General features: G+C 43.0%; 1 protein-coding gene and 1 long non-coding RNA gene across 2 annotated transcripts in view; one reads left to right on the top strand and one right to left on the bottom strand.

Moving 5' to 3' along the window:
* Nucleotides 1-25,301, top strand: part of syne3 (spectrin repeat containing, nuclear envelope family member 3) — a 104,541-nt gene extending 79,240 nt beyond the window's left edge. The window contains exon 19 of the mRNA XM_079694696.1: nt 24,496-25,301. Coding sequence (XP_079550822.1) covers nt 24,496-24,525 — 30 coding nt within the window. The 3' untranslated portion in view covers nt 24,526-25,301. The remainder of the gene's footprint in view (nt 1-24,495) is intronic.
* On the bottom strand, nt 23,681-24,487 carry LOC307047641. The gene is made up of 2 exons (XR_013810512.1): nt 24,302-24,487; nt 23,681-24,081 (listed from the first exon to the last, which is right to left on the bottom strand). It is a non-coding gene; the product is annotated as an uncharacterized lncRNA (long non-coding RNA).
* Nucleotides 25,302-25,329: the final 28 nt, after the last annotated feature.

Raw genomic sequence — 25,329 nt, 5'->3', positions numbered from 1 at the left:
CAAGTGGAGTCTCGCAGAAGCAAAACTGTGGCGCGCTTACACTGTAGGTGCGCCGCAGTCTGCGTGATCTGCCTGTAGGGAGTGGCGGGCCGGCCCTGCGAGTAAAGTAACGAGTAAAGTAACGAGTTACTTTATGTAGACAGTAACGAAGTAGTGTAATATTGTAATACATTACTTTTTTAAAAAGTAATATGTAATATGTCATATATTACTTTTCTTTAGTAACGACCCCATCTCTGCTCAACACCCATATGAAACAGAACTGTAAACAGATTTACTTTTTCTTTCAACATTTATTTGAACAGCAAGTGGAGGCAAAAGTGACTGCACCCAAAACAATAAACCTGCTAGCTAACTAGCCTAAACTCAGTAACAGAATGTGGGCAACACGTTCTTCTCCACAGCCGCGCGACCTCTGAGTCCAGGGCTGCGTTCCGATAATCCAAAAATCAGCTCCTAAATTCTAACCCTGTCTCCTATTCCTTGACCTCTGAGTGAAACGTCACGGGGTTAAGGGATAGTGGATAGGAGAATTCAAAAGGACTTAGGAGAAGAGACTTTAGAGAATCCGAATGCACTTTCACTATCTGACGTGTTTATGATGCGCCAGCGGACGTCATTGTGTGCGTCTGCTGCTGTGGTGAAACTATGGAAACTACAGTGTTCTATACCGCGGACTACAACATGGATGTTTAATAAGAACGAGGGACTACTGTAAACTCATCTAGAGACTCGTGCCGTGCTCTGATGCTGTTGTTTTATGCTTTATGAACGTGGACAACAGAGAAACATATTCTTCATGACCAAAGTTGTAATTGAAATAAAAAAGGAAAAGTGAAACTTATGCTCGTCACCCTCTCCCTCCGGTCCACATTAATACAAATGATCCCAATACTTATGATTGTATGAAAATATCTTAAAAATCAATACAAATGTATTTATTATAAACGTTAGTCCTTAACACCTATCACTGTGTATATCACCAAACATCTTTTAAAAGTTGAACAAACCCCACACAGCTCAGTGAAATGTTGACTTTATTTGATCATTTCAGTAAAAACTAATGTTCATATTTCTCTTTTTGATTATGATACTGATGAACGTTCAAAACAAAGCACTTTGGCAAGTTACCACATACGTTTTAAAATGCTTAATAAGCACCGTAACTTTCATGATATAATTTCCCCGTCATAATCATTTGTTTCCGTGAACGGCCGACTGTTGTGTGACGCAAATGCTGCGGCTGCAAGGCATTGTGGGGCAGCATTTTCTCCTCTCCATTCGGTTAGGGAGGTCCAGTGGTTCCTAAGCTAAAGGAGGTTATAAAGGAAGTTTGAAACCTCCTTTCCTTTCATTTGGAGAATTGGAACGGCACTTATCATGGCTGCCACTGATGTACTTCCGGGTCATTTCACTTGGTTAGGAAGGTTCCTAAGCTAAATGGACTATTGGACTATGTGCCCAGGAGCGCCGTAGGGGGGTGAAAAGTTAGGACGATTCTAAGGGCCCGTGACTGACAGGGGCCCAAACAATTTTAGAACATTAAGAAAAAAATGTTTGAATAACCTTTCATCATTCATCAATAATTAACATTAATAGAACGTTATATTGACAATGTACTCACTAAACTTACGATTCATTTAACTTATTGTCTTCCAAAAGTTAATTATCCAAAGCCTCTGTACACCCCCTTCTATTTACATGTAATGGTTCGGTCCTGCCTCCAACCGCGGTGCTGCACCGGCACTTAGTTACTTTCTAGCAGAGAGTGAGAGCATGTGAGGAGGGATGCTAGTACTTACGTGTGTTGTGTACCATGTCTCAACGACTCACAAAGTCAGGCTTTCAAAAAATAAAGGAGAGAAAGACAAGAGAGAGGGACTAAAGGGCGACAGTATGGCCCAATCCCAAACCACACCCTACCCCTACACACTCCCCCTCCGTGACGGAGTGACACTCGCAGCTCAACGAGGCTCCCTCCTGTCAGATGGAGGGAGTAAATACAGCAGCAAGCTTTGGGACGGCCTCCCCTCTCTCCGGCAGAAACAGGAAATGCCGTAACTGTATGTAACAACAGTTTCAAATCAGCACCTCTTAGACAAAACATTCAAATTAATAACTAAAATAAAACTCCAAACATCTTTAATTGTGTTACTTTTTTGTAAAGCTCTTTTAGTTTAAAACCTGATGTTTATAAGCTTCTTAGTTGTTGCAACAGTCTGTAAATAGACACACTTTATAATAAAATGCATAGGTATGACTAAACACAGGTATGATCCTAGGTTAAAACATATGAGGTTATCATGAGGTTGTTAACATCGCAATTTCAGTGGATGTTTGCAGGAACTGTTTGTAAACAGTGTCATGGCCTGGCTCTTGGCCATAACAAAAAGCGTGGGAAGGACAAGAATATGTATATAAAAAGGTATTTATTTGGCAAAACGTAACGTGGCCAAAAAACAAACATAAGGCAAGGCAAAATAAGAATAAGCGCCGCTGCTCTCCGAGGTCCAGTCCTCTGGCGGGGAGAGACCTCGAGGCTCTGGCTCAGGCCTTTTAATCCTCCGGTGCGAGCTGTCAGGTGTCCTCAATCAGTGCGTCAGGTGTCCTCAATCAGTGTGGGCACAAGCAGAGAAGGATCATTAAAGGGCCCTACGCACCATAGGAGACCTCCAAGCAGGGGTCGTCACACCCCCCCCTTAAAGTCGGTGTCCCCAGGACCACCGGCATAACGAATGAACCCTATCCCAAACAAAAACAAAAAGTCACAGAACACAACAAATATATAGCACCCTCTCTTAGCGAACCCTAATTGTAATATACCACCTTATTACAACGTCTCTGGATGTGACCAAGCCCACCGCAGGAGTAGCACCTCCGGTCGTTGGCACGCCCACAGTCACGAGCCATGTGGCCTGATTTGTTGCAGTTGTAGCACACGTCCTCCGTTTGGTCACAGTCCCTAGCCATATGTCCTTGATTTCCACGCCGATAACAGAACATTTCCTTGCCACGTCCTCGACCCCTGCTGCCGCTGCCGCCACGACCACCATCAAAGCCGCCGCCACCACCACAACCACTTTGACCAGTGGAGCAATGCTTGGCCTTCTGGTTTCTACGCAACATAGTTTTGGCCATAGCCCGCGAGATCACGCAGGAGGACGTGACCTCTGGCACCACTGTAGAGCTCTCCTCAAACCCAGACTCAATCAGCCCACCATTCACTAAAAATGCCGGAAGAACATCAGCCCAAACTCTGCTACGTGCCAAACCGTTGCCCAGAATAAAATGTATCCCCTCGATTGGCAAAGCTGGACGTACACCAACAGCTATTTCACCTTTAACAAGGTCACAGTCAACATACACCTTATGAACAGGCATAGGAAGAACTTTTAATCCCATTCCCCAACTCAGAACTGTGTCACCTGTGTCACTTTCATCCGACAACGGCAAAACAGAGTCAACAATATAGGAGTCAAAAGCCCCTGTGTCCCGCAAGATTTTGATTGGAACTCTGACATTACTACCTACCAATGACACCAAGCCGTCTCGTATAAATGGAGTATAAGATGCCAAAACCTCAGATCCACATAAGTGGGATTTAAGCACATCGGCACCAAAGCAGCTTTTCACAGGAGCAGCCAACGCAACAGGCCCAACAAAATATCTTCCTCCCTCAGATTTTGCTCTAAGCGCAGGACATTCTTCCTTCCAATGGCCTCTTTCACGACAGTAGTGGCAATCATCGTTATTAACCACATTAGATTTGATCAAACTCGATTTCTCTGGATCCATCCCAACATCCTTCCTATTTCCTTCACAAACAGTTAGTGCCCCAGAGCACCCTCCGAACCTGCTCTTATGAAGCAACACAAACTCATCAGCTGCCACTGCAGCTCCAGCCGCGGAAGTTACCTTGTGTTCTGTTATGTAAGTAGCAATCCTGTCAGGAAGAATATTTTTGAACTGTTCCAAAATCATGAGTTCACACAAATCGTCAAAAGAAGCGATTTCAAGAGCAGTTAACCAACGATTAAAATGAACCGACAAATCCCTCGCCATCTCCACATAGGTTTGACCATGTTTCTGCTCAAAGGACCTAAAACGCTGTCGATAGGCCTCTGGCACCAGTTCATATGCTCTAAGTACCGCCGATTTTATCTTACTATAACTAGAGCTATCCTCAAAACATAGGGAGGAATATGCAGACTGTGCTTTTCCTGTGAGAACACACTGAAGCATCAGTGCGCAGTCTGCATCAGGCCAATCTCTAGCCCTAGCTACACGTTCAAACAACAAAAAAAACGTCTCAGGATCACTTTCATTAAAGTGCGGCAGCAAGCGCAGGTTATTAATGTCAAAACGATGAGACCTGGGCACCTGTTCACCCTGCCCTTCACCATCTCTGAGAATAGACAGGCGATGTCCCTCCAACTCTATCTTGGCTTTCTCAGATTCTTGCCGTATCCGCTCCACTGTGATTTCCTTTTCAATTCCCAACGCATACTTTACTCTGTCATGTTCCAGCTGCAACAACAACAATTCCTTCTGCTGCTCAAAAGAAAGTGCACTAGCCTGAAAAAGAGGTTTTGACAAAACCCCCTCTTCCTTTGCAGCAAACACTCCTGTCTCACTCAATGTCGACACTATAGAGTCTTTGATGTTCCCCTTCATCTTCCTATCACCGACAATAGTCACCGAGAAATGCTCAGCAATCAATAGCAGCTGGTCTCTTGAAAAAGTGCCAAGAGACTCCTGAGACGGAGCTTCAATAAATGCCTCTACGTCAGCCATATTAATTTAGACCGGGCCCTCACCGGAATACAAAACCGAACCTTTTAAGCCGAGAGAAGAAAAAAAACAAAAAAAACAAACCGGATCAACACCACAACGTTTGCTATGCGTCCAAAGTGGAACAACACTAACTTATTGATTGGAGTTTCCCCATTAACTGTTAACATCCCACTGACTAATCTCCTCCCTAGTCTTCATGCAGTTACTTGTGGTGGGTATTTATGCACTGGAGACCGCTGGCCCAGCAAAGCGACTAGCAGGCTAGCAACACTACTGAGACCACGGCCATGCTCCCAAGCCGAAGCTTCAACCACTTTCTCCGCAACACTACACACCCCGCTCAACAATCCCAAGGGAACAGCCGCTTAACCTGCCAGGGAAAACTCCGCACCGCTCCGCACTGCTCCACATACAACGCACCCGTGTCAACGAGAGACAAAGGAAAAATAAAGCAAACAGCTGATCACGGCTAAGAACAACTGACAAACCCTGTCCTGAAATATAATGCAAAACAAATCAAAGCCTCACAAAGTGATCTAATCAGTCCCCAAACAACGATCTGAAATCTAATGTCCTTCCCACAATGAGCCGAAACAAAGAAACCGGCCGCCCTGCACACGCGCTCCCAACAAACTTTATACACGCGCACCAACTCCCAACACAAATCTTACCTATCCGTTGTTGTATCACAGATAAAAGAAGTGGACGAGCCCCCATCTGTCATGGCCTGGCTCTTGGCCATAACAAAAAGCGTGGGAAGGACAAGAATATGTATATAAAAAGGTATTTATTTGGCAAAACGTAACGTGGCCAAAAAACAAACATAAGGCAAGGCAAAATAAGAATAAGCGCCGCTGCTCTCCGAGGTCCAGTCCTCTGGCGGGGAGAGACCTCGAGGCTCTGGCTCAGGCCTTTTAATCCTCCGGTGCGAGCTGTCAGGTGTCCTCAATCAGTGCGTCAGGTGTCCTCAATCAGTGTGGGCACAAGCAGAGGAGGATCATTAAAGGGCCCTACGCACCATAGGAGACCTCCAAGCAGGGGTCGTCACAACAGCTTGTTTCCTGACGGACACACACAGCGTTGAGTCCGGTCAGGTAGAGACTGGTCTCAAGTCAGCACCGATGCAGACTTGCTGTTTGAGGGCTTGATAACGCACTCCCCCTCCACACCGCTCCACACTCTTGGTTTGGAACAGCACTTAATGTGGCGGTCGGACCCTCAGCGCGAACGCGCAAACGGAGGGGTAGTGTCTAGGGCAGGGGTCGGCAACCTTTTTGATATGAAGTGCCATTAAAAAAAAAATTGTTATAACGATCGAGAATTATCAACGGGGGGGGGTTGAGGAGCTTGACGCTCGTCAACTATCAGCAGGAGGGCGGGGGGAGCCTCGCTGCGGGGAAGCAGTGTGTGGACCTGTCAGCGCAACTTACATGATGCCGAATTTAACAAACACATTAAAATAATTGGTTTAAACGGCATAATAATAACGATGATCGTCCGTTCTGTGATTCTCCAGAACACACATGTTATGATATTAGGGTCATGCAGAGTGAGATGAGATCGCTGACCCTTTAAGAGAGAGAGAGAGGGGTTTGGCTTGTGCATGTGTGGATGGTAGAGCGACAGTGAGGGAGCGTGTGTATGTTTCTGGAAGTGAAACGAGGAAGCAGAAAAACAGAGGTCTGTGATGTATTTTGTGAAACAGAAGAACAGCTAAATAAATGCAACGGCCTCCCAAGAAGAGCTCGCCTCTCTCCAGTCATTTAAGCTAAAGTGGCTTATTGAACCTGAAGCTTGTTGCTTCTGCCCTCCTCGACTACGGTCCGGGAGCCGACAGGAAAGTTCAACACACAGATGGCCAGTCCGCCCCTTTGTAGCATATTATTTAGATGAGAGATGAGCAGATCGCCACTGGTCTTTCAACTAAAGAAACAGCCACGCAAAAACTGCGGCATTTGTACAGCTCCTTATTGGTACTGCAATTAGTGAAGTGCTTTCCTCCGTGGTGAAACGATCAGCACTGCACCACGGAGGAAAGCGGCAGAAAGTCACCTGGAGATAAAGAAAGCGGGGCTGCGTTGCGTGCATGGCTTCCTTCTACAGGTAACGGGGAGACGCGCTCTGGCGGCGGTCTCGTTCAGGATCCGAAAATACAATTTAAAATATTTTGCACACTTATTCCACTTATTCCTAGTGTGCCACAGGTTACGGTACCGCGTGGCAATGCTGGCACGCGTGCCAGGGTTGCCGACCCCTGATATATACAGTCTATGCAGAAACACTGAAACTCTGAAACTCTTGTTAAGTTTCTCCATCGTTGTGTACAAACGATGAGGAGAGACTACTAAACGTCATCACCCCCAACATTAGCCGCCTTTAGCTTAAGTCCCGGCCCCACGGGAACGCATACGGCCGTTTGCGTTACTGTTTAGTGTCATATAGACCGTTCTGCCACACTAGGACGACCGAATATGACAGTAAACAACTGCGGTAACGATAACGGGTCCCAAGGTGGATAGAACGGCATACGCAACGCTCTGGGGGGTCCAACGGCTCCGTGTTTAAGACCTATACGACCATTTTCTGATAATGATGACGCAATAGCCCCGCCTCTCCCCACCTCTGCTGCTCACCCCCGCGTCAAAGTAAACTGCACACTGAATTCAGATTATTTATCTTTCTCTCGATATGGACATAAACGCGAGTGAAGTCTAATCTGACAGGACGGAGACACGCAGCTCTGCTCACCTGCAGCTCCTCCCGCTGTGATGCAGCGGTGAACGGAGCAAAACACACACTTCAAGTCAGATCATCGCCCTTAGCTATTTTAATTAGGCCTACCTCTCAAACTACCTAAACTAGTTATAAATATGTTTATTTTTGACTGTCGGCCGGATCACTCATTACTGGATCAGCTGCTGCATGAGACAGACACTGACACTGTCCGAAGAGAGGGAGGAAAAAGAGAGGCTCTGTGTATTTTATTATTATATTATATAGAGTCGTTTTTAATTTGTTTTAAAGCTCAATAAATAGCAAAGAAGACCTTTGACTGGCACTTTTATAAGATTTAAGGAAGATTTAAACTTTAATACACGTCGTTGACTGGCGAAAAACTGCCCGGTTCCCTCAGCCCCCACCGAGAAGAATAAACAGAAGGAGAACCATGCTTCTTCGCTGCTTTTGTGGAGGAAGTTACAGCGCCACGTAGAGGCTCGGCATATGTACTGCTGCTTTTTCCAGCGGTTGGAGCTAAGCGGAGCTGTCTCGTGTGGACAGACCGGGACAGACACTAGTATCCGGTGAATATTGCGTGTGGACGGAAGCTTTTTTTGCGATTGCGTTAATCCTATGCGTTTTGCCGTCCTCGTTGGGCCGGGGCCTTAGTGCTGGTGACGTGAAGTCATGTGACCGTGATGTAAATTCGTTTTAACCTGACGTTAACTTCTTTCTTCTGGAGATAACATTTACACTTTAGAAGTCATAAAGGTGTGTTTTTATATGTGGAATCATTCTTTCTAAATAAAACGTATTTATAAGCATCATCACTGTAAACCTTTACATTACTGTATGTGTGCGTTAAGGAGAGGTTGATTAGGAAGTGTGTGCGACAGGACGAACACATATCTTAATTTGGGTCAAAATGGTTTATGTGTAGTTTTTGAATAAGGAAATTATGCCATCTCCTATAGTTTAGCATTTTAGCAGTGAACTATCAAACCAGAACAAAATCTCATTACCAAAGGGAAGAAAACCTCATTCAATCACATAAATATATAGTTTAACACAAGTCACCTTAATCCATTCTTGGGAAAACAATCTTAAACAACTTTAAGGTTTGTGGTTTGCTCCTTTGGTCTAGCCAGGAATGGAACATTTGCAATAATAAAATAACAAAACACCTGGAAAGTCATAATGCAAACGGAAATAATACATTGAAATATCACAATCTAATCACATTATAATGTGGAACAATTATAATCAATAAAAACTCAAACTAAATGTGACAAATTGCAATGTAAATACAGCGAATGCTAATGATCTGTACTTGAAGCATGTCACTTGAATGTCCTCTAGCTGCCACTGGAAACATGAGGGACTGTAACCTTTCCCAATGATACATAGAACGTTAAATGTCGTATGTCCATCCTGTTTTCTTCTTGCTTTTGTTTGAGCTTTTGCTGGAGCTTTTTTTAATTACATAATCTCATTGGCACCTCAATGCACCACCAATGAACAACTTTTTTTTTTATTCAGCTGGAATTTGGCCAAATTATAGTGGATTGGATGAATACAACGGTACTGTCATTGAGTTTATAAAGATATCTTTACTCACTAAACACATTATCTGTCGTATAAAGTAGTTATGATGAACACACTACTAAACAATTCACACATCCTGGTTGCTAAATGCTCCTCTATGTTAGCAGTCTCTTACTAAGGCTAATGTCTGTTGACCAGAGAAGAGAATGTTCTGGATCAAAACTATTTTCAAAAGAATGAGCTAAAAGAGGAGCTGCAGATGGTTACTATCATTCACATCTTTAACAGGAAGTGTCTGAAGAAAAAAAGTGCTTCTAAACCAGAAAACATTGTGACACTACCCACAATTCCACATGTAAAGAATGCCTGATTCAGTTAAATATAGCCTTCCCTGTCGTGTGTCATCTTGCTCCTTATTGGCTGAGAGCCCTGAAGGCAGTGACTACTTCCTGTTAGCCTTCCTCTCAATGAAGACCCTCACCTTGTCTGAGGCTGGGTGCAGAGTCTCCTGAGGAGGCTGTGATCACATGACTCCTGTCGAAGGACGTCATTAACGCCTCCAAACTGTTACATGACTCAGATGCAGCTAGGTAGAGAAAGATGCCATATTTCTTATGGTTTATGTGTTCAATACCGACTCTATCACAGCCAATGTTCTCTAGTCAGTTACACCATGTTTCTGACAAATCTAGTAATATATTCAGTCAGTTGCAGCAGGAAGTTTGTTAAATGTATTCAGAGTTGAAAGTCATTTACTGTAAATAATGCATGTCTTGTCATTGACGTCATGAGAACCTTTGTGAGGCTGCCTTTGTGGCCCCTGAGTAACCTGCTCACTCCAGAGGCTGCTTTCATCTTTATGGCCCACCATCCCCAACCCCCTCCCTCCAATTACCACCCCCACACGTGTGGAAACAGAGAAACACATAGTCGTGTTCTTTGACATCATCCAGGGATAAGATTACACTACAACACGGATCACAGAATACCGTACTGGTTGGAGAACTGTACTACGACATTTCATCTTCACTATTTACTATTTCTAGATAATCATATCTTTACAAGAATGCGTTTATGGTTAAATTGTTTATTCGAGCACATCGTTCTCCGTTGATCTAGCTTCTTAATTTAGCTCTCAAAGTACACCAGATTAATGCAATAATCCTTTGGTTAATTAGGAATATCCAATGATAGGAGATTAGATGTCTCCTATCCATTGTAGCCAACGGAAGATCACTGGCTAACAAAATGGACGATCAAATGTTGTTATATTGGAGTCAGAATGAATATCTGAGTGTAGTTTAATGTGCTTTAACACGGCTGCACATTACATTACATTGCATTTAGCTGACGCTTTTATCCAAAGCGACTTACAATAAGTGCATTCGACCAGGAAGATACAACCTTGAAGAAAACAGAATCATATAAGTACATCAGGTTTCATAGAGCCAAACATTTCAAGTGCTACTCAACTGGCTTTAGAAAGCCAGCCCTTTATTAGTATATAAGTGCTTTGTTAGTAATTCAATCGCTCGAAGTGGAGTCTAAAGAGATGAGTTTTCAGTTTGCGCCGGAAGATGTGTAAGCTTTCTGCTGTCCTGATTTCAATGGGGAGCTCATTCCACCATTTTGGAGCCAGGATAGCAAACCCACGTGTTTTTGCTGATGGGAACTTGGGTCCCCCTCGCAGTGCGGGTGCAGCGAGCTGTTTGGCCGATGCAGAGCGGAGTGCACGTGCTGGGGTGTACGGTTTAACCATGTCCTGGATGTAGGAAGGGCCAGATCCATTCGCAGCATGGTACGTAAGTACCAGTGTCTTGAAGTGGATTCTAGCAGTTACTGGAAGCCAGTGAAGGGAGCGGAGGAGCGGCGTGGTGTGGGAGAATTTAGGAAGGTTGAAGACCAGACGAGCCGCTGCATTCTGGATGAGCTGCAGAGGTAGGATGGCACATGCAGTTAGACCAGCTAGGAGGGAGTTGCAGTAGTCTAGGCGTGAGATGACGAGGGCCTGGACCAGAACCTTCACTGATGTCTGGGTCAGCTGGGGACGTATCCTCCTGATGTTGTAAAGCGTGTATCTGCAGCAGCGGGTTGTTGCAGCAATGTTTGCAGTGAAGGACAGTTTGTTATCTAGGACCACACCCAGATTCCTTGCAGTCTGAGTCGGGGAAACAACAGAGGTGCCGATGTTGATTGTTAGGTCAAGAGTGGGACAATCTTTTCCCGGAAGGAAAAGCAGTTCAGTCTTGTCAAGGTTGAGCTAGGGTTAGACATCCACCTAGAGATGTCTGCTAGGCAAGCAGAGATGCGTGCGACGACCTGGGTCTCTGAGCGGGGAAAGGACATAATTAGTTGGGTGTCGTCAGCGTAGCAGTGGTATGAAAAACCATGCGGGCTAATGACAGACCCGAGCTAATTTGTGTACAAGGAGAAGAGGAGGGGACCAAGAACAGAGCCCTGAGGGACCCCTGTAGTTAATTGACAAGGGTCGGACTCGGACCCTTTCCAAGTAACCCTGTAGGTGCGGTCTTTGAGGTATGAGGTGAGGAGGGAAAGTGCAGTGCCTGAAACTCCAAGTTCTTGGAGAGTGCGAAGGAGGATCTGATGGTTCATCGTGTCGAATGCAGCAGACAGGTCCAGAAGGATGATGACAGAGGAGAGGGAGCCTGCTTTAGCAGTGTGCAGTTCGTCAGAGACAGCAAGGAAAGCAGTTTCTGTGGAGTGACCTGCCTTGAAACCAGACTGGTGCGGATCCAGAAGGTTGTTCAGATGGAGATAACAGGAGAGTTGTTTAAAGACAGCGCGTTCAAGTGTTTTAGACAGGAACGGGAGGAGAGAGACAGGCCTGTAGTTTATAACATCAGACGGGTTGAGAGTGGGTTTCTTTAGGAGAGGTTTTACTCTTGCCTCCTTGAGACTGTTTGGAAAGTGACCAGAAGTTAGAGAAGTGTTGATGAAATGGGTGAGAAACGGTAGAATATCAGGAGCGATAGTCTGAAGGAGGTTTGAGGGGATAGGGTCCAGAGGACAGGTGGTAGGACGGGCAGAGGTAATGAGGGTAAGAACCTCACTTGGAGAGAGAGGGGATAAGGAGGTCAGTGTGTGGGTGAAAGGTGAGTCTGGTGACCCAGCGGTGAGTAAAGGTGAGTCAGAAAAAGAAGAGCGAATATCATCAACCTTTTTTTCAAAGTGGTTAACAAAGTCGTTTGACAGAAGGGAGGAGGGGGGAGGGGCTTTGGGGGGGTCCAAGAGGGTGGAGAAGATAGAAAATAGTTTTTGGGGATTGGAATAGGAAGATTGGATCTTATCTTGAAAGAAAGTGCTTTTTGCCTGAGAGATGGAAGCAGAGAAAGAGGAGAGGAGAGCCTGATAGGTTAGGAGGTCGTCATGGTGTTTGGATTTCTACCATTTCCGCTCTGCTGCCCTAAGGATGGTTCTATTAGCACGCAGTGCGTCATTTAGCCAGGGAGCAGGAGGGGACTGACGAGCCGGCCAAGATGTGAGAGGACAGAGAGAGTCCAGAGAGGATGAGAGAGTAGAGAGGAAAGTTTCTGCAGCAGAGTTTGGAGGCAGGAGTTGGAACGAATCAGAGGAAGGGAGGGCTGAGAGCACCGATGAGGCAAAGGTAGAGGGGGAGAGGGAACGGAGGTTACGGCGGACAGGTGCAGAATTAGAAGAGATTAGGTTGTTATGTTTGGAAAGGGGTAGAGAGAATGAAATGAAGAAGTGATCGGATGAGTGAAGCAGGTTTACAGAGAGGTTAGAAGTAGTGCTGTTCCTTGAGAATATGAGATCAAGGACATTTCCAGCGTTATGAGTTGGTGGGGATGGAGACAGTGAGAAAGCAAAGGTGGTTAACAGAGATGTTAGTTGCACCAGGATACATCTGACAGCAGTGTTTAAATCGATAGCTTCTGGACTGTTTGGGCAGCCAGGGGTCATCATGTCCTCACCATCAGCCTGAGTCTTCATCATGAGCCTGAGTCCTCATCATGTCTTCACCATCAGCCTGAGTCTTCATCATGGGCCTGAGTCTTCATCATTAGCCTGAGTCTTCATCATGTCTTCACCATGACCCTGAGTCTTCATCATGTCTTAATCATGAGTCTGAGTCTTCATCATGTCCTCACCATCAGCCTGAGTCTTCATCATGTCTTCACCATGAGCCTGAGTCTTCATCATGTCTTCACCATGAGCCTGAGTTTTCATCATGTCTTCATCATGAGCCTGAGTCTTCATCATGTCTTCACCATGAGCCTGAGTCTTCATCATGTCTTCACCATGAGCCTGAGTCTTCATCATGGGCCTGAGTCTTCATCATGTCCTCACCATCAGCCTGAGTCTTCATCATGTCTTCATCATGAGCCTGAGTCTTCATCATGAGCCTGAGTCTTCATCATGAGTCTGAGTCTTCATCATGAGCCTGAGTCTTCATCATGTCTTCATCATGAGCCTGAGTCTTCATCATGAGCCTGAGTCTTCATCATGTCTTCACCATGAGTTTGAGTCTACATTATGTCCTCACCATGAGCCTGAGTCTTCATCAGCGACGTGCAGTCAGGGGAGGCAGGGGAGGCAGAGCCTCACCTGTCATACTCCAATGTAACGGAAAAACAACTAAAGAAAAACTAAATAGTAATAATAATAAAATGTCTCCACTGATCTATGATGTAAGTGTGATTTATGTATGATTCCAATCGCTTTTAAAAGTCAAAATCAGCAAATTTGCCACGCTCCGCTACAACTACGGGTAGCGATGAGAGGTGAGGCAGGGACGAGCTCTGCCTCTCGTAAGCCCACAGTAACTTGCTGGATCACGGGCACTAATTTAGCGCGGGCACTTATTTTGTGAGCGCGCTCAAGCCAGTTACTGTGGGGTGAGGTGAGGCACAGCTGAGCTCTGCCTCACCTCAGAATGTGTCACCCCACAGAAACTGGCTGGAAAGAGGGCCCTAAGCGCATGCCTGTTACCATCTCACTGTAGGTCACCAATGTAATGTTTGTAGATCCCTTTATTACATTTATCCTCGCCATCCATAGTCTCTAAATAACTTATTTAACGTATACAGGACTGTCTCAGAAAATTAGAATATTGTGATAAAGTTCTTTATTTTCTGTAATGCAATTAAAAAAACAAAAATGTCATACATTCTGGATTCATTACAAATCAACTGAAATATTGCAAGCCTTTTATTATTTTAATATTGCTGATTATGGCATACAGCTTAAGAAAACTCAAAAATCCTATCTCAAAAAATTAGAATAGTTCCTCAGACCAAGTAAAAAAAAAAGATTTATAACAGCAAAACACAATCAAACATTTGAAAATGTCCATTAATGCACTCAGTACTTGGTTGGGAATCCTTTTGCACGGATTACTGCATCAATGCGGCGTGGCATGGAGGCAATCAGCCTGTGGCATTGCTGAGGTGTTATGGATGCCCAGGATGCTTCAATAGCGGCCTTTAGCTCATTAGCATTGTTGGGTCTGGTGTCTTTCAGCTTCTTCTTCACAATACCCCACATATTCTCTATGGGGTTCAGGTCAGGGGAATTTGCAGGCCAATCGAGGACAGTAATGCCATGGTCAGTACACCAGTTACTGGTGGTTTTGGCACTGTGGGCAGGTGCCAGATCATGCTGGAAAATGAATTCCTCATCTCCATAGAGCTTTTCAGCAGACGGAAGCATGTAGTGCTCTAAAATCTCTTGGTACACAGCTGCATTTACTCTGGGCTTGATGAAACACAGTGGACCAACACCAGCAGCTGACATGGCTCCCCAAACCATCGCTGACTGTGGGAACTTCACACTGGATTTCAAGCAACTTGGATTTTGCTCCTCTCCAGCCTTTCTCCAGACTCTGGCGCCTTGACTTCCAAATGAAATACAAAACTTGCTTTCGTCTGAAAAGAGGACTTTGGACCACTGTGCAACTGTCCAGTGCTTCTTTTCCTTAGCCCAAGTCAGACGCCTCTTCCGTTGTCTTGAGTTCAGAAGTGGCTTGACCATGGGAATACGGCTATTGTAGCCCATTTCCCGGACACGTCTGTGAACAGTGACTTTTGATACCTGGACTCCAGCTTCAGTCCACTGTCTTTGAAGCTCACCCAAATTCTGGAAGCGACTCTTCTTCACAATGCTGTTAAGGCTGCGGTCATCTCTCTTGGTTGTGCAGCGTTTCCTGCCACATTTCCCCCTTCCAACAGACTTTTTGTGGATGTGCTTTGAAACTGCACTCTGTGAACAGCTTGCTCTTTGAGAAATTTCTTTTTGTGTCTTACCCTCCTGATGGAGGGTGTCAATGACGGTCCTCTGGACAGCAGTCAGATCAGCAGTCTTCCCCATACTTGTGATTTAGTTTACTGAACCAAGCTGAGTGTTTTTCAAGGCTCAGGAAACCCTTGCAGGTGTTTCGAGTTAATTAGACGATTCAAGTGATTCGTTGAACACCCTACTAGTATACTTTTTCATGATATTCTAATATTTAGAGATAGGATTTTTGAGTTTTCTTAAGCTGTATGCCATAATCAGCAATATTAAAATAATAAAAGGCTTGCAATATTTCAGTTGATTTGTAATGAATCCAGAATGTATGACATTTTTGTTTTTTTAATTGCATTACAGAAAATAAAGAACTTTATCACAATATTCTAATTTTCTGAGACAGTCCTGTATATGATATTTAGGCTCGCTGGTCTCATCATATAACGGCAATGAAAAAAGCAGCAGGAGAGGCAGCCATAACCTCTGCCGCACTGAAGGGGGCGCACGTGAGCCCACAGGTTCTTGTTGCTACTGTTATTCTACGCAGAGACGGTAGACACAAACAACAAACTAGACTTTTGAAACTACAGGAAGATAAGGAGGACTTTTACAAAAAACTAATAGAGATTGTTGTCCAGAAGGAGAGCATGGACTTAATCTTCAAGTCAAGGTAAGACCACAATTGTAATGAAAATGGGATCTTACTAAGAAAGAACAATCCAATATTTAGATTTTGGGTATCCTTTTGTTGAACGGTCTGTTTAAAATTAATCGAAGCATCAGACTAAAAAAGCTTTTGAAAATAACCGAATATTTTGATTAAGGTCAAAATATAATATTTGTAAATCTGACTCTGAAAGAGTCAGTGCCTCACCAGCCATGAACCTCACCGCACGTCACTGGTCTTCATCATGTCTTCATCATGTTTTCATCATGAGCCTGAGTCTTCATCATGTTTTCATCATGAGCCAGAGTCTTCATCATGATCATGAGTCTTCATAATGTCCTCATCATGAGCCTGAGTCTTCATCATGTCTTCATCATGAGCCTGAGTCTTCATCATGTCTTCATCATGAGCCTGAGTCTTCATCATGAGCCTGAGTCTTCATCATGTCTTCATCATGAGCCTGAGTCTTCGTCATGTCTTCATCATGAGCCTGAGTCTTCATCATGTCTTCATCATGAGCCTGAGACTTCATCATGTCTTCATCAGGAGCCTGAGTCTTCATCATGAGCCTGAGTCTTCATCATGTCTTCATCATGAGCCTGAGTCTTCATCATGAGCCTGAGTCTTCATCATGTCTTCACCATGAGCCTAAGACTTCATCATGTCTTCATCATGAGCCTGAGTCTTCATCATGAGCCTGAGTCTTCATCATGTCTTCATCATGAGCCTGAGTCTTCATCATGAGCCTGAGTCTTCATCATGTCTTCACCATGAGCCTGAGTCTTCATCACTTCCGCGAAGGCTGTCTCAATTTAAAAAAAAGACAAGACTCCTCCGAATGCGGCCCGCAAATGCAGCCTTCTTTCCCCAGATTTAGAGGATACATCTGATGTACACTCCGCGGTGTACCATATCCCAGGATGCAACGGGTGACTGTGACGAATGAGTTTTAAAAAAAATATATGGCTTGTAACGTCCCATCAACGGCTACAACGTTTTCAGCTGGATTCGTTTTTAAATGTACTCACCCAAATAGTAAACGACATGAAAGAAAAGTAAACCTATTTAATTTGTGTATTTAAATATCCGGGCAATTGGAGATGTCTTCTTTATATTACATACATAAAATAATATGAAGTGAAAATATTTCTAAACCCTGTTTGGTTTTCATATTGTTGGGATTCATTATAAAGCTAATTTATTTATTTAACTGCTTTTGTTATACAAATCTTACTGCAACAATTTTGTTTTGATAGTCAGAAAGGAGCAGACTGCGCAATTTATCCAGATGCGCGGGGAGAATGAAGCCCTCTTGACGGGGGCCTGTTGCGACCTCCGGAAAATAATTTAAACATATTATATAACACCAAAAGAAGTACAGCTAGATCTGACTCCATATTGAACAGTTTTGAAAACAGTTTTGAAAACAGTTTGAAAACAGTCTGAAAACAGTTTGAAAATATTTTGCCTAGTATCAGAAATTATTACCGGCACTTGTGACTGCAGCTGGTTGCTAGGTGACGGGGGCGGCAAAATGTAGGGGTAACTGCCGGTGACGTACAAGGACATGCTCCGTAGACCAGAGGTTCTCAATTGTTTTTCAGCCAAGGACCCCTTACAAGATAGAGAATATACCAAGGACCCCCTCATTCTGATTTGTGATTTTGGGCTATAAAAATAAAAATTGACTTGACTTGACATGTATGTCCCTTGGAATAATCTGACGTAGCCTATTTTTTACACTTCTATAGTCTTAGTTATCTGAAAGAACTACACAAGAGCAATGTATTAGAAAGATATTAGATATGTATTCAAAAATATTTGCACCATCTCAACACAGAATACCCATAAAACAATCAATCAATTAGCTGCACGTAACACTGTACCTAAACAAAATATCAAAGGGAAATCAAGAGAAAAGTGATAATTTGAAGTGCATTTCAGAACACACACACACACACACACACACACACACACACACACACACACACACACACACACACACACACACACACACACACACACACACACACACACACACACACACACACACACACACACACACACACACACACACAGGGGTTAAGGTGGGCCGGAACGATTCAGAACAGCGTTCCGGCACCTTCGATTAATAAGTAAATAAATCTGATTGGCAGTTTCATACGTAATAATGTCAAGCGAGTTCACAGGGCTGCCAACTCTCACACAATTGACATTTTTCACACGCTCTCAGCCACAAGTCAATTTTCTCAAGCAGTGAAAAACAAATTCATAACTGATAATTTCATGGTACGAAAAGAGGACACTACTGCACATTGCGCAACAGCAGCACCAGGCAGCAGACCATCTGAATAGCGAGAAATGTATTATATTGTAACTTATTCCCATGCATGTTGCTCAAAGTAATCTCAGTCAGTCTCACTTCTGCGTCTCTCCCTCTCCTCTCGCGCCAGTGCGATGAGCTCCGCAGAGCCGGACACATCAGTGGACTCATCCAATTGAACCGCGAATTTAGACCCTCTCAGTCTTTCCAGCAGTTGTGATTTGATATCAGCAGACATGTCCTAAATTCGTCGTCTGTTCTTTAGCAGAAACAGACGTAACATTAACCATCCGTTGTTGTTGCTTGCGGTAGTCCTCGCCTTTCCTCTCAAAAAAAGCCCGGTCTTTTTTTTACATAATCTGGATGCTTGGTCTTGAGGTGCCTCTTCAATTTGGCAGGCTTCATCGCCTCATTGGCAAGACACCGCAGGCATATCAGACATTTTGGTTTCCCTTCCACTTCAATAAATCCATATTGGAGATACTCCTCATCGTATTTCCTATCTTTTGTTTTTTGTTTTTCATTAACTTCATTTGTAGCCGTAACCGGTCGTTTTAAATATCTGTCCATCTTCGTAGTATAGATGAGAGTAACACCTACGTCACTTCCGGGCAAAAATTACGGCCCCGCCCACTTTTTGGGGAAAACAACGTTGTCATTTGAATGGCGGTCAATACAAGTTCTGAAGTTTTTGCCCATCCGATCAATTTTTTTTGAAAATCAGTAGGCAAGGCTGTAATTTATCCAGCTGTTACTCTCATGAGTGAGGCAGAACATAATAGTTTTATCATGCCAAAAAGCTGCTGTCTCGTTTATTGCACCTCAAACATTAAAACAAATCCAGAGTTACGTGTTTCTGTACTTCCTTTAAGAAGAAAGGACAGTAACAGAAGATCCCTGTGGCTTCATGCTCGATCGCCATTCAAATGACAGCCGTTGTTTCCCCCAAAAGTGGGCGGGGCCGTAAAGTCACGTAGATGTTACTCTCATCTATGAAAATAAATAGCCTACTGCTATATTTAACCATATATCGAGCCCGATCTTCGATTTGTAATGGCTTAATGTGATTGTTTGCCTGTCTGGCCATTGGAATCGGGCTCTTTGAAGATCCAAAAATCTCCGGTTTTCTTACATTTCTGATCGGATTGGCAAAAACTTCAGAATTTGTATTGACCGCCGTTCAACTGAAAGCTAGTGATGTGTCAGTGATGTGTCAGTCTCAAAGAGCCGGCTCTTTTAAGGGAACGACGGGAGCCGGTTCGTGCCCGCGAACGAGCCGGTTCTTCTTCTTTTTTGCGGAGAGATCGGCATGATCTATGCAATGATCATGCAATGTGCACATTATCCCGCTTATTACATAGCCACATTCTCAACAAAGTAACGACATGAATCCCAATATTAATTGAAATGCTTTTATGGATTTAGAAAATGATTCTATTGATTTAAAAAATAGTTGTATTTATTTAATTTGACATGCATCCGCTAAAGAAAAATAGTCCGTTGTTACTGTTTGAACTAACGTAGTAACGGCAGGAACTGCTTCGATAGTGTTTTTGAGGAGCTTTTTGATTACAGATTTGAAAACACCGTTGCTTGCTTTAAAAGTAGCACAATTCATTATGTCAAACCTTGGAAAGTATCTAGATATCCCTGCCCTAATGCCAAAGTAAATATAAACTGAATATGTGTCGCCGTTTGATGTCTATGTCTGGACCGCATGCGTAAAAAGGAGGGTTTCTGCCCCGTTACTTCTCTTCTTACTTCTATAAGAATAAAACACGGAGGAGGGAGATCTCTTTTTCTCCCCCTCTTCTGAGAGCCCAGCAGCTGATCTCAGAGCACGCTCCCCTCTCCTGCAGGGGGGAATGGTCAGCTGCAGCTCACAGAATCGGCCTTTTCTTTAAATATAATTTCGATGTCGATACAGTAGCCCCTTTTTTAAAATAGTTTTTATAGGTGTTGCTATCTATTTTGTGTAGCGTGGTTCTACAAGCAAGTCAGTGCATTCATGGGGTGGTATCAGAGAGTTACAAGGGTCTGTAAATGCAATGAAAACATTTTTTTTTTACTTTTACATTTTTACTTTTGAATACTTCAGTACAAAGGATGTATTGATTAATTTAAGTGATATATGTGTACACATAGGCATATACATAATTCATTAGTCAAAATAGGGCTACATTTGATTTAATTATAAAAGATATAATATGTGGTAAACTGAAGAGCCGTTTGGGAGCCGAAAGAGCCGGCTCTTCTTGGTGAGCCGAGCCAAATGACCCGGCTCACCAAGAAGAGCCGGAATTCCCATCACTATTGTTTTCCCCCAAAAGTGGGCGGAGCCGTTATTTTTGCCCGGAAGTGACGCATTTGTTACTCTCATCTATGATAGCCGTGTTATATCTCTATGATGCTAGCAGCGGCGCTCTCTGACTGACGTACTAGTTATCGATTTTTAAATGTATAGATTTTTTAGATTAGAACATAATCTATGAACTATTTTAGATAAAAAAAATAAAATATTATTTGTTGAACTATGAAGCCTTTTGTAAAAAAAAAAAAAAAAAAAAAAAAAATGATATCATGATCATTTAAATGAATGAATCTGAAAACTTTTCACGGACCCCCTGGCAGAGTGCCACGGACCCCCGGGGGGTCGCGGACCCCACTTTGAGAACCACTGCCGTAGACCGTCTCATTTCTCGCCATGAGCGTGAGTCTTCATCATCTCCTCGCCATGAGCGTGAGTCTTCACCATGAGCCTGAGTCTTCATCATGAGCCTGAGTCTACATCATGTCTTCATCATGAGCCTGAGTCTTCATCATGTCTTCACCATGAGCCTGAGTCTTCATCATGCCTTCACCATGTTTTGTCATGAGCCTGAGTCTCCTCCTATACCACAATTTAAATATTAATGTCAATATAAAGGTTTTATTCTCACAACTGTCACAATATCTTATTTCCCCCTCAAACCAATAAAAATATTTGTAATCCCACTATGATAATGAAAGGTGATGACACAGCAGTAAAAGTCACACACAAACACACTAAACAAGACATGTTTTGTTAAATGTGTTCTTTATTCTCGCGTCCAGGAGAGAAGCTTTAAAATGAGACTAAATGGAGTCTCTGAAAAGATTCAAATGGGATACTTTAATTAAAAAGGCGCGGTAGTGTTACAGACAGAATATTGTTCCGGCAGAAAACAGCTGTGATCTGGTTCTCCTGAGCAAGAAGAAGACAGCGGATCTCTCCTCCGGCGCTGCTATATATATATCCTCTGCTGGCTCCTCCCCGCCAGCCGGCTCACCTCGTCTCCAATGTCCGTTATTGCATTTAAACAGAGGATCGTCTTTTCACATTCAATATATGCTTAACACGCCGTTTCTCCTCATATTCTCTTTCATCACTTTTCATTTAACACATTCTAAACGCTGTAATCAATACTCTAAACAATACTTCTCGGCTCGTTTGGTTTCCGGTCATTCCGGATGTTGCCACATGCTACTCTCGTCTGTAAACAATAATGTATTCAAATAAACTGTACTTTCATTTAATATTCAACATGGTAGTATCCCGACATCTATCGTTGTAGTGTTAAATCAGTAGGTTTCGGTTTTCACCACACCAAGTCATTTCGCTTCTCAATTCACCTCTTTAGGAAATCGTATATTAGCCACATGCTACATGCTAACCGTGGATGAAGGATTTTCAGAATAAAAGCTTAACTGCTTGTGCACAAGAATTTCTGGTTTTTCAGTATAAAAGAGCGTTTAAACTGACGGTACGTTTAAGCTACATTATACCATCAAAACATTGATTTTAATTTCTAACAGTTTCCTGTCTCGAGACGCTTCAGGTTCTTTGCAGATGACGACCTGTCTGTCCGGCTCCCCAGCTGTTTTGTAAGGCGGTCCCCAACTTGTTTGCGCCACGGACCGGTTTCATGTAAAAAAATATTCCCTTCAAGTTGTGGTGGAATACATATGACGAAATAAAAGAATACGACCTGTGTTCCTCAGTGGCGTTTTCTCCTCGAGGCAAAGGGAAGCCAGGCTTCCCCTGTTTTTTTTGTATTGTAGTTATGATTTTAATAAATACATAAAAACACTTCATTTAGTTTCAGACATTTTTTTGTTGTGTGTTGCTGCCGGCCCGTTTCTCCCCCATTCTCATTGAGTATTTTACAAAGAGTGAAACAGCACCCCTCTAGATGTTATGGTGAAACAGTAGATTGCATTCTGTTGCGAGAGGAGGCCAGCCGAAATAGAGAGGCGAAGTCCCTCCCCTTCCGGGAGCCTCCATGGGACCCCGGAAGCGGAAAATTATACATTGAATTCAATGGAGAGAGAAAACGTATCTTTTGATCCCGTTTGAATTGTGCCACGAATGACACATATGATGTTTGTCAATTAAAAAGAACATTTTGCAAGTCAAAAAAATTAAAATGTGTCGTAAAACTGTGAAGTAACACATTTTTTTGTGTTAAGCCGCTCAGTGAACTACATGTCTCTGGTCCCGCACAATACGCGTCACCAACACAAAGATGACCGTCACGTTGGCACATTTCACCTCATTCTTTCAGAATGAGAATAAAAGTATAAAACGAGGTGAAAATCACTACAAGTCTGGGCACGTTGAGAGCTGTACATACACGAAAGGGGAGTTAGTCGGTTCTGTAAGAGCCAGCATGCGGGACCGGCTTTACAAGGTTTCGGTGAGTAATATGAGCGCAATGTTTAAGGTTAATGTCAGTCAATAAGGAGGAGAATGAAAAAGAAGATGATGAACCACAGACCCGGCATATAATGACTGCAGTGTGCAGGGCTGTGTTAATTTATGTTACTGTTATCAATAGCATTAGTTGACTGAGAAAACCGTCAAGAAAAAAAGTTTAGCGATGTTACGAGTCGACTAGCATAATATGAACCACGGCTGTGATTGACAACCTGGACAGCCAGTCAGAAGCTAGAATGCCAACCTAGAGAGCCAATCAGAACCTAGAACGGGTGTACTGTATACGGGTGTGTATGCTGTGGATAACATTAGTGTTCACAAGAACAAGGTACACTCCCGTGTTTTGTTTTAGTTGCTCTTCAGATTGAAGCGGCCAGTTTTATATCGACTATATGTGTGATCTCCTTTTTACATCTCGTTGTGTCATTTGAGTTTATTTGCTGTGTGTAGATTCAAGGATTTTGGTTATCTTGTCAATTTGTTTGGTTATCTAGGCACAGCTGTGTGTGACTCCCTCTGGTACACTGGTATGTTTTCCTAATGTAGAGAGCATTGATTAATTCATAAACTACACACTGAGTCTAGACCCTGACCAAATCCTTTTTTGTTGATCAAATGTTTTTCAAAAATGTAATACACATTTAAAAAAATACAATGTACAATCACAACCAATACAACACAAATTACAAAAAATTCAGAAAAAACAAACAACAACAATCAGACAAGAGGACAAAACTATGGAAAAATAAACCCTCCCACCCCCAGATCTGGACCATCCTTGTATTGCTCATTCAATCTATTATAGTTGAGTGTCAGCTTTGCTTGGTTCATCTTACTGGGGAGCAGCTACATGGATGTCGGTGCAGTCCACAATCATTTTGCAGTTGAAGGCAGAATGAATTTATTATTGACTCAGAATGAAGCACAACTTCATGTCATACAATACATTGACTTTATTTGTAACTGTGTAAAACAATAAAGCATTTATTAGCAAGCAGGACCTGCAGGAACAGAGAATGGTGATGGATGGAGCTGGGAAGAGAGAAGAATAAAGAACACAGATCAACTTTATTATCGGATATTAAAAATTCAATTTCAAAACAAGTTGCTGCTCCTACAGTTTTCTAGTATGTAAAGATGATTTCACATGACCTATGCAAAATATCACACTCAATACATGTTTCTCTCTGGGGGGTGCATTGTGCCTTTGATGTATATAAATAATATACCATAACCAAATACTATTACGTACAGTGGAAATCAGGTTGCCAGAGCAGGTCAGTCCAGTGTGCATGTTCCTCAGGGTCTCAGCAGTTACAGGTGAGGTAAAGAAAATAAAAGAGAAAAAGGTCAGTAACAACACTTTAAAGTAACAACACTGAATAATTATCTATTTTAATAATTTTCTCTCAGTAATCACTCAACTACTGTCTTTCCAACCAACAGATTGACTCACCCTCACTGTCATCACAATGACACATGTCCAGAAGAATGTCATGCAATGCTCCCTGCCTGCCTGCCTTCCTTCGACTCTCCCTGAACTGCTTCCTTAGCACCCGGTGGAGGGCGCAGTAGGCCACTCTTCAAATGTTTCACGAAATACTTACCATGATGACTACTCTTACTGTTTAACATTTTGGTGTACTTCATGTAATAAAATAATAACTTAATGGTAAGGCTACTAAAAATGACAAGGCTAAGTAATGTAATGCTAACTAACGTGCTCGCTACTCGTCGCTACTAGCTAGGTAGCTAACTTGACTATGTTCCATGCACAACATGTATATTACCTATGATATTACCTGATATGTCTGATCCAGCGACTCCTGGTCCTTTCATAAGAGGGGAAGCGATAGAACGAGCAAGTGGTATGATCACTTTTGTGATTACAACATGGTACAAAGCACATAGGCATCTTGTAAAAGTGAATTTATTGGAGCAATCTCTTATATTTATTGGAGGGAATAAATCAGTTATGAAATCTTCTTCTTCGCTTTAATTACGAGTCGCAACCACTTGGAGCATTATCGCCTGTGACATCACATGCGCGACCCAGAATGGGATTTGGGATTTGTAGTCTTTGTAGTCGCGTATTTTTCATAGTCTTATATTTCAACAGTATTACGACAAAATGTGATTTTTTTTGACATGGAAATGATTGTTTAAGATTGACAAACATCATATGTGTAGTTCGTGGCACAATTCAAACGGGATCAAAAGATACGTTTTCTCTCTCCATTGAATTCAATGTATAATTTTTCGCTTCCGGGGTCCCATGGA

This window comes from Notothenia rossii (assembly GCF_949606895.1).
Source record: "Notothenia rossii genome assembly, chromosome: 7".
NCBI lineage: Eukaryota > Metazoa > Chordata > Actinopteri > Perciformes > Nototheniidae > Notothenia > Notothenia rossii.
Note: the sequence above shows the minus strand (reverse complement) of the source record. Positions and strands in the feature narration are given on the sequence as shown.